This window comes from Physella acuta, unplaced genomic scaffold (assembly GCF_028476545.2).
Source record: "Physella acuta isolate Inbredline_101_S28 unplaced genomic scaffold, ASM2847654v3 ptg000151l, whole genome shotgun sequence".
Classification (NCBI taxonomy): domain Eukaryota; kingdom Metazoa; phylum Mollusca; class Gastropoda; family Physidae; genus Physella; species Physella acuta.
Genome location: NW_026731670.1, coordinates 1,544,834 through 1,556,128, shown reverse-complemented (window position 1 = coordinate 1,556,128; position 11,295 = coordinate 1,544,834). Strand labels below are relative to the sequence as shown.

The 11,295-nt window shown below is 28.2% G+C and overlaps 1 protein-coding gene across 1 annotated transcript; it reads left to right on the top strand.

The window, feature by feature from the left end:
* The first annotated feature begins 9,733 nt into the window (after window positions 1-9,733).
* On the top strand, window positions 9,734-10,444 carry LOC131935664 (uncharacterized). Its single transcript, XM_059292183.1, has one exon. It carries the CDS (start codon window positions 9,734-9,736, stop codon window positions 10,442-10,444), a length of 711 nt encoding a protein of 236 aa, XP_059148166.1.
* The last annotated feature ends 851 nt before the right edge of the window (window positions 10,445-11,295 follow it).

The window sequence follows — 11,295 nt, the reverse complement described above, 5'->3', positions numbered from 1 at the left end:
AATATTTCTGATAAAGTGTTTTCTAATGTCAAACTGCTATTACACCTCATTGTAGTTCCAAATGATTCTATGTTTGGCATAGTTCAAAATGTATACAAGGTGTTATTCTATTGTATAACGTGCTAGAAACAAACAACTTTATTTTATAAGCTTTTTTTCATTTTCAGAATTATTCTTTGTGGGTAAGCTCTTGTATGCAATTAACATTATATTTTCGTTTCTTGCTAACGGGAAAAGTAGTACATGTTTGTTTTCTATGCACACGGCTTTAAAAGAAAACGCCGCTTGTTTGTAAAATTAGTAGAAATAACGTTTTGGCCAAACTAAAAATTATTGATTTCTTTTTGTTTATAGTTGTGGTATTATTTTAATTCATTAATTGTAAAAAACTGTTTACCAATAGTAGCTATAATGAGTGTGTAAAGATATATCAGTATTACGTGTATTAAAGAAGATCTGGCTGATCAATTATTAACTTCATTTTCAACGGAATCTAACAAAATTAGTTAAGTTTTTTTAATTGGATTTATAAAACAAATAAAAAAATATCCTGTAACTATAGTAAATGAAATTTTTAGTTAAACTAATATTCGAATTATTTATCTACGATTCTACTGTAGTTATATTATGATACGTTTTACAAATGTCAGCGGCTTTTGATATCAGCACAATGGTATTATCAGTTAAAATTACATTATAATTACAGAAGGATCATTCTACTTTTAACAGATATTATTTTCGTAAAGTTCAAAAGACAAACTACAGAACATTCTGAAAATGGCCAATATCAACTTAAGTTTAGTAACGTACGAAAATAAGACTTCAAAAACTTACGTGTACGACGTTTCTGCAAATGTTTATGATTCCATGATGACCTTCATGAACTGTTTTCTTATACATATTATTTCTTTGTTCGGCATTTTCGGAAACATTGTAACACTTATTGTCCTTTTCTACAACGGTTTCAAATTGTCAACCAATGTTGTTCTTGCAGGCCTAGCTGTATCCGATTTATTTTACTCTATTACACAAGCTATATATCGGATTCCTGACATTATAAGAAAATTTGACGATGATTTCGGACAGAATTATGCAGCCCATTATCGTGTTTATATTTATATATGGACCCAATATGCTTCAACTATCAGCATAGACCTCGTTGCAGTAGTCGCGGTTGAAAGAATGATTGCTGTATGCTTTCCTTTTAAAGTGTCTCAACTGATAACGTCTTCAAGAATGTTGTTTATTGTGCTAACATTATATATCTTTCTAGTACCAATCTATATCCCGTACGCGTTACAGGTAGCATTGTATCAAATACCATCCAGCGTAACAAACAATACAGTTTATACTGCTGGGCCTAGCCTTTTCTATTTCGATAATCTTGATTTTTTTGAAATATACAGAAAACATGTCCTTCTAAATATAAATGCAACTATTCCTACCGCTATAATTTTTTTCAGTTCAATTATTATAGTTATTAAGTTGACGATGTCAACCAGAAAAGTTAGAAAAATGTCTGCATCAGCTGTTGCTCTAAAACGAGTTAAAGATTTAAAATCAATTAAAGTTACATTATCCTTATGTATTTGTTTAGTTCTTTTTGTTTTAATACCTTCAAATTCGGTAGATATTTTTTTTACATATTCTGATATCTCAATATACTCTTACAGTTTTATAATTTTGATATATTGCGGACTGATGATTATAAACCAATTGAATGCTTCTTTAAACTTTGTTATCTATGTAATTTTTAACCCTAAGTTTTCTAAAACCTACAGGATGCTTTTCGCTTGCAGGGATTAAACAAAATTTGAATGTAACAGATTATCTATCACTATTAGAGATACTATGTTACATTATTAACTATTATAATGTCTTTATTATTTTAGTTAGCAAGGTCCGTTTGTGAGTTTGTTGCTAATATTGTAACAGAATTTGACCCACTTCTAATGCACCGATTCCGTCTCAAATTTCCGAATACCATCTCCTTCGAGGGCAATACAAGAATATATAGTTTTTTTGTAATCTAATTAGACATCAGATTAGTAATTAAAAATTAATTTAAAAATTACTTTATTCAACAATAAAAGGGGAGACAACTAGCTGAGCTTTGGTTCTCTTAAAATATTACGTAGAAGAGGCAGCCATCTGTCTTTTATATATTGGAAACAAGTAATCGTGGTTAAACCCATATATTTTAATTCTAAACCTATAGTTTGAAGCAAATTACTAAAATGTGAGAAATCAAAACATAGATAAAAAACATTTCAAATGCATTGAAAAAAAGAAAATAAAACAAACCTGTTCTTTTTAATAAAATCTTTTATCGCGCTTTAAATCTTTTACAATTTTCAGTGACCAAAGTTCTTATAAATAACGGTTTTTATATTTAATTTATGAAAAATAAATTCGATAAATAAAATATTTAAAAAAAAAATGGTTTGAAAATTCAGCATTTTTTGAGTTTTTATTGGGCTTTGACAACAAAATTAGACACATTTTTGAGTAGTTTAAATATAGAGCAATTTTTCTCATTGACTTGTGATGTTGATAGTCCGAAACCTTAATGTTAGCAAATGGTATTCTATTAAAAATAAATTAATAATGTTAATTATTAATGTTTTAAAAATATTTTCGAAAAACAGTTTAATGAGAGAAACCGTTTTTTTTAGTAAAATCATTCCAAAAACAAAGCTATTCAGCTACAATTTTCAAATGTTCTTTTAAACAAAAAAAAACTTTTAAAAAATGTATACAAATATAATCAATAAATTATGATATACTTTGGTTTAGATTAGGCTTACATTTTAACAGCATTCTATAATTAAACATTCTTTCAATTAAAAATGTGAATCAACAAATGATATAATTTAAAATTTAAATTGAATTATAGACATTCCAACAGGTACTTTTATTATCAATCTAAAGAAAATAACTTAAATAGCATAAAACATTGCATTAGAATAAAGACTAAAGCTGCATTATTTATAAATCTTCATTTCTAAACAAAAATCTTTTTTGTCTACTATACTAACCGTTCTGTTCAGGCCTTGCACTGGCCTCTGTGAAAATACTATCTGTAAAGGAACATGACTTGTGTGTTTATTAAGCAGCATAAACCCGGCATTGCTTGAGTTTAAGAAATATAAATTACTTGTCGAATATACCCTAACCACAACCGACCAAAACCAAAACACACAAGAAACGCAAATGTAACGCACACACAAACACAAAAATTAACAAAAACACAAACACAAAGAAAACACAAACACAAACGCAAAGAGACAAACAATGAAAAACAAATAAACAATTAAATAAAAACAAACGCAAACAGAAACAAAAACACAAACACTAACAAAAACACAAAAGCAAACGCAAACACAAACCCTAACACAAACATAAAATACACAAACACAAACGAAAATACAAACAAAAATGTAAACGTAAACACAAACGCAAACAGAAACACAAATACAAATATAAAAACAAAAGCAAACCTTAACGCAAACAGTAAATCTAAATAATGCTAAAATAAACACAAGCACGTATCCAAACAGAAACACAAACACAAAGATAACCCAAACACAAACAAAAAATCAAACACGAAAGCAAACACAAAAGAAAACACAAACGCAATCACAAAAACAAACGGAAACACAAACACAAAAAACAACTCAAAATAATGAAAAAGTAAACACGAACATAAGCACAAATTTAACTGCACACATAAACGCTTACATAATGCTTACTTGACTTGTCCAGGGCGCCAACTTGCACCCTGCCAGGGCACCAATGGGACTTTCTAATTCAACATAGTAAACGAATATAATACCCAAACTTATCCATAGTCTTTTGCAATCACTTAAACGAAACTAGGCGCCATATCGCTCACAGGAAGGCCCGAGTCGCCAAAAAGCACTCTGTTCAGGCGCCAGAGAAGGCCCTGTATTAAATTAAGTTGAGGACACTAGGAACCCTTTTTATCCATACTCTATCCAAAGTATTTCGCACTGTATTAAACGAACGTATGCACCATCGCGCTCACAGGATAGCGCCGGGCGCCAAATCAAATATATATATATATATATATATATATATATATATATATATATATATATATATATATATATATATATATATATATATATATATATATATATATATATATTTATATATCTATATATATATATGGTAATGTATTGAATTAGGTCCGTAAAATAGACCGATACTAGTGACATGTTGAAGAGGTAACTAATGAATATGGATTTAATGTGTGCACATTTATAATTAACAAACTTTTAATTGTCTTATTCATGATGAGCATATTGTACACACGTTGTTTGCCATGTAATAGAAATAAAACCTTAATTTCAAAAGAATCAACTTGTTGGTATCATTTTGATATCTGTTTCTATAACTAATTTGATACTAAAATGTAATACCTTGCTTTTTTGTTTCATTTTGTTTTCTAAACAAAACTTCATTTTATTTTTTTCCATTTTAAATAGATTTTATTTAAATATTATAACGTCTAGGCATATAATACAAAGTGATGTATTTTCTCTTAATTGAAACCTACATTGAGAACTTGTTTTGGGAAAAAAGTCATTAGTGTTCAAAAATATATGTTAAACAGATTATGAACTTAACCACGTATTATAACCAAAATGGAATAAGTGAGGATTTGTGTCTCCCATGTGATGCCTTTAATGTTTATACTGTTATCATGATAGTGCAGATTTACTAAGTTACTGTTGGAGTACCTATTGCTATAACCACAACAAAAAAGCAATGTTGTCGATTTTAAAACACGTCTACTAAAAATATCATAAATAGTTACTATTTTCAGTGTGTTCTTAATTGTGATAAATAGTAACTAGTTAAGATAAAACACGAAAGCCTATGAAATCCATTAATCAGATACAAAACAATAACACAACGCTTTATCCTGTTAGAATAAATAATAAATGTCGCGATAAATTGAAAACATACTGCAATCATATTTTCTATCGAGAGTAGCGTCACCATTTCAAACCTATTCTGAAACAAATAAAATATTGGTTGGATCCATCATGAAGTATAAACACAGTAATATGAACTAAAGGTTAAAGCGAGTTAATTGTATAAGAAAGCAGCAGTTACTGTTATTTGACATGTTTTCGTCATAGAGTAAAACATTTCACTTAAACATTTTACAGAATTGTGTCTAAAACTACTTCCTTTGTTCCTTTAGAACCAATTACTTTCCTTGGAAGATCACACAAACATATTTCCTTTAAAAAAAACATAACATCGAGAAATAATACTCTTTGTTTGTTTTGAAAAAAAAAATAATTATATAATTAACATTGACTGATAAAGTGCAAAGTGGTAGGTAAAAGACGAATATTTTAATTGCCGCTTTTTGTTCATTTTATACACTGAAGATACTGTTTAAGAATTATTAATTTTAATCAATAACAGTTTAGAAGCGGTTTCTAAACGGCCTTGGTCGCAAACAGTCCAACTCCGAAAATTTAAAAATTACAAGGGAACGAAAAATGATTATTTCAGTCTGGATCGCTTTAATTAAAAATCCTTTAATTTATAAGTACGAAGAAACTCTCTACCGTCTATACTCTAGCGTTTTGAAATGAGTTTTGTTAATATATACAAAATTATAGCAGGTTTTAAAAAATAGCCGGTTTGCTCAGTCTAAAACTCTCACTGCCAAACCGTCTATCTATGCGCGTAGACAGTCGTTTTGAACCGAGAATTTCGGTCTCAGCCACGCCCGTTCGTTTTGTCCACTGAACGTGATTTCGTTATGTTGATGTTTAAGATTTTAAATTATCATTAACACCTAATGATACCTAAAATACCTAAAATATAATTGTCTGTTCATACTTTTATTATTTGGTAAGTATTTGAGAGGCTAATCTGTTGTATGTTAATACTAGTCAGTTGAGAGAAGCTACACTGTTGTATAGAAAGACGGGTGTGTTGAGAGAAGCTGATTTATTGTATGGTAAGACTTGTGTGATGAGACAGGCTGGTCTGTTGTATGATAACAATTATGTGTTGATAAGGATGATCTGTTGCATGTTGAGACCGGTCAGTTGAGAGATACTGATCACTTGTCTCGTAAGACATTGTGTGTTGAACTATGCTTGGCTGTTGTACAGTAAGAGTGATCTGTTGAGAGTGGCTGGTCTTTTGAGAGAAGCTGTATTTTTAGAGAGGCTGGTCTGTTATATGTTAAGACTAGTCAGTTTAGAGAGGCTGATCTGTTGTATGGTAAGACTGGTCTGTTGAGAAAGGTTTGTCAGCTGATAGAGACTGGTACTTCAAAAATTTAAATGAACTTTTGTTTGTAAGTCAGACGAGAATATTTTTGTAAATACCGATTGTGTTGCTTGACAGCTTGAGATTGCAAGCTAAGTTGAAGCAGTCTTTTCCCTATGGTAGAATCTGTAAATACAATTTCATGTGTTTAATCACAAACGCTTTGTGCGGCTTTGATCACAGGTGTTTTGTCTATATAAGGCCTTTGATCACAGGTGGTTTGTCTATATAGGGTCTTTGATCACAGGTGGTTTGTTCAATGCAGGTGTTTGATAACAAGCGCTTTGTCCTTATATGGTAAGGATTAATTTTAAAAGTTGTGTAATTATATTTTAAAATGCGACAAGATATAATAGTATGTTAATTCATCTGTTATTTAGTTAACCATACAAGTATTACTTCTTTGACTATTCTGTTGGCAGGTTTTTTATCCTTTATATATGCTTTGCATTTTCAAGTACATCTAAATTATTTATTTGTTAAACATGTTATATGTCGCATTATTTGTGTTCCGTTCATATTTAAAATTAATCTATGAGGTCTAGTACAAGCCTTTATGTGGAGACTAAAATATAGTTCTTGACTATTTTAGTACATGTTAATTCCTATTAATGGACTTTCAGGAACATGTAAAAATGATATTAATTGTATCATAAATCTCGTACAGATGAGGCTCGTTAGCTGGGGACAGCCACTCTTCTAGGAGAGACAACTCCAAAATCAAACAACTGCTGCCTTGTAGTTTGTTCTTGGTTGGACAAAGGCTATGGAAGCAAATCCAAAAAGAAAAGCAGGATGAAATCGAAGTCAATGGCCTCAATGGCGCATAACAAGTTGACACGTATCCTTAATTGTGATGGAGGCGTGGTCGAATAGGCTACAGTTCATAGTTGATAAATTCAAAAAAGTCTCGAGTTCAAACCCTCTGGCGGATAAGACTCGATCCCTCCCAACACAAGATTAAAAACGAAGAAGAAGAAGTATCAAAAATTTAAACTAAAATAGCAGTTTATTATTTCTATTTTAAAATGTATAAATTATGACCCCCCTATGGTCAAAGCCCCGTTGTTGTCAAACCCCCTATGGTCAAAGGTCCGCTAGGTCAAACACCCGAGACCGAGACCATCGATATATATATATATATATATATATATATATATATATATATATATATATATATATATATATATATATATATATATGTATATATATATATATATATATATATATATATATATATATATATATATATATATGTATATATATATATATATATATATATATATATATATATATATATATATATATATATATATATATATATATATATATATATATATATATATATATATATATATACATATATATATATATATATATATATATATATATATATATATATATATATATATATATATATATATATGCAAAAGTCAGCAACATACCTTCAAGATTTTATCTTTAAAGCTAAAAAATTGCCACATTTATAGAAGAATTTTTTCTTTAGTACAAGGAGAAAAAAACGAGGTATTGTATATGCTTTATCTTAATCTTTACTAATTGTTAATTTAAAGTATTTAATGTTTTTTCTTTCAATTTAGAGATTTATTATGTACATTGCGTCTTTGGTTTATAAAAGAAGTAATTGTTTTAGTTATGGTAATTATCTTGGTAAGACATAATTACTTGCGTTTGTTTGAATCTCTGAGTTTATGGATTGATTTTTCTCCTTAGGTAAAAAATCTAGCCATGTAATGTTTTATTTTGACATTATCATGTATCAAGCAACCTACACAATTTAAAACGATTTCTAATTCATGAACTAATCCGAGTTTTCAATTAAAAAAAAATAAACATTAACTTAAAAGTTGATTAGGTAATCGTGTTTATATTTACAACTCTACCGACGTTGAAATATTATAATTTTAAAAAATCTCTTTGCGCGAGTTCTTCATTGTTTGTAAACTGTAAAATGATGTTATTTTAAAACTACTTCTATAGAAATTGTGTAATAGAAAACGTAAAAAACTACTACAGTTTTATCGGATTTAACTTGTATAACAGCTATTTGACACATTTTGGATTTTTTTTGTTCTGTATAAGCTCGTCACAAGCTTGCTAAACTGCTTGCGACAAATAACGCGAAGTTTTGGTTGTACCTAAGGGGAGCAGCTAAGCTAGAAGAAACGGTTATATAAAAATAACGTAAGAAAAAATTCGAATAGCAATAGCAAACAATATATATATATATATATATATATATATATATATATATATATATATATATATATATATATATATATATATATATATATATATATATATATATATATATATATATATATATATACATATATATATGCTAAAAAAATTAATTAATATGTGAATCTTTTTGTGTGTTCTCTACAAAGTTTATTAGCATAATATTTGTATAATAATTGCTGTAAGTTACTGTAACTAGACTAAACTCTTCCGAGGCCTGCCTCTTTATATTTTCCTATGCGCATTCCATGTGAAGGTCTGTCATGTTATGTTGAATACAGTCATCCTGAAAGAGGTCAATCCATTTCCCTTTTTTCTTGAAGATCTCTTATTCAGTAGTCAGTTTTTTTTTATTTTTATGCTTTGAATTCGTTTATATTTAATTTTTTCATTTCTATGTACATAGTCAACTAGTTTCAAGATGAGCACTAAAAGCTTAGATCACAACCTGTATTAATAAACAGTTACGCTAATGTAAATTACCAATAAACAATGCAATCCGTTAGCAAAGAGACAACAACTAAATACGCACAAGATATTAAATAACAAAATAAATAAACATATCTCATTGGTGTAGTCATTAAAGTTACTGATTAAAAATATTTATTTCTATATTTCTATATTTATTTCTATATATTCTATATTTGTTTTTGTTGTATTAATGTAATGTTGGGTCTTTTTTAAAAATATGTTGTACATTTTTATTTCAGAAACTAAGAATGAGTAAAACTTTCATATGAATTTCATCTAAACATTTTGTGAGTTGTTTTTTTTTAACTTTTGATAATTGTAGAAACAAAACTGCTGCTTTCTCAAAGCGAATATGGCTGAGAACATCCTTGAATCACCATTATCAAATACCAGTGTATTTAATAACATTTATAGTCCGATGTGTGACGTTTCTGATGAAGTTGTAGCTACTGTAAGGCTAGTCTTATACTGTGTCCTGATTCTAATTATTTCAGTGTTTGGAGTAGTCGGAAATGTGATGACAATTATAATTTTAACATACAATGGATTGAACGAAAAAACAAACATTATTTTAACGGGACTGGCTGTGTCTGATCTTTTTTTCTCAGTAACACAACTGGTGGCTGAGATTCCATTTATTCTGTTTTATTTTTATTTTGATGTTTTTATTTCAATGACTACCTATTATGGAGTGTTTTTAATTGGATGGAACCAGTACACAGTTTGTGTCAGTATTCACATGGTGACACTGATAGCTCTAGAGAGGGTTATAGCTGTGTGTTTTCCTTTTATGGCTTCAACGGTTCTAACGCCATTTAGAATAAAATGTATGGTTGTTACCATATTTTTTTCAGATGGAGTATTTTACATTCCAAGAGCTTTTATGTACCGAATACAGTGGACATTTTATAGCGGAACCAACAGTACCGTTGCTTTTGGGTATTCGTCTGAATTTGGTATGAGCAAAGGATTTGCTATTTACAACCAAGGATTTATTAGCATTGTTTCAATTATTATTCCAACAGTTATTATTATACTTAGCACATTGGTTATCATAATTAAATTAACAATATCATATAAAAATATGAAGAAAATGTCTTCAGCTAATGCGGGCTCTAAGAGAGTCAAGGACGTCAGATCTATTAAAATAACACTTACTATCTGTGTTTGTGTGTTATTATTTGTTCTTATTCCAACAAACACTTTAAATTCTTTTATATATGATCGAACACTATTTTCTTTTAATTGTTCAAGTGTAATATATATTTCGTTATTTCTCATCTATCAAACCAATGCATCTATAAATTTTATTATTTACGTTGCTATGAGCCCAAAATTTTATAATACATATAAAAACTTAATTTATTGGCTTATCTGTTATTGAAAATAAATCAATTGTTTACATTATTTTTAAGTAGTTTTTATATAGATATCAAGTTAAACTCGAAAAAGTATTCCTAAAATGAAATTCATTTAACGTCGTAATAAATTGACTTGCCTGTATTATAGTTTTGTTTTAAATTTAAAAAAAATAATCGTATCTTGTAAGTGAACATGTTATATGTATAACTTGTTTAAAATGCACAGATTTGTTATTTATTGTTATCATTAAGAGGGGCAGTTTGTGTTGTTAAAACTAGGGAAATGACCTCTAGTAACATCTTTTAACAATGCAGAACTTTTAAAATTTATTTGTGTTATTTTCTCATTGAAACTATTTTTTTTCTTAGTTGTGTGCAACAAAATTAATCTGTTTGATATGACTTTAGTAATTAGTTGTAGAAAAATCAGTCCCAAACTAGAAACAAAAAAAAATAGACTATCATTAAATATGTTTGAATCAAGCTTTAACTGTCTCTCTAATTTTGAAAGTTATGCAATGATAAATTAATATTTTGGTACAAAAAGGTGATTCAATAGCAAAATACTTTTATCGAAATTGGTATTAACAAAATAAACCTTTTTTTCACAATTATTTCTCACTTTTATAATTAATGTATAAAAAGGTGTAACTGTTAAAGTATCATTATTTATCTCTTATTTTATTTCTATAGAATTTCAATTTTTTATGTTTTCCGAATAAAATTAAATTGTTAATAGTATGATGAGTTGTAATATTACTCGGCTATTAAAATAATATCTTTTTTCTACCTTTTTTTTTAATTTTATATTATAAATTGGATGTGATATTTTAAAAAATTCAATATCTTAGTATTTTCTTTTTTTTAAGTTTTC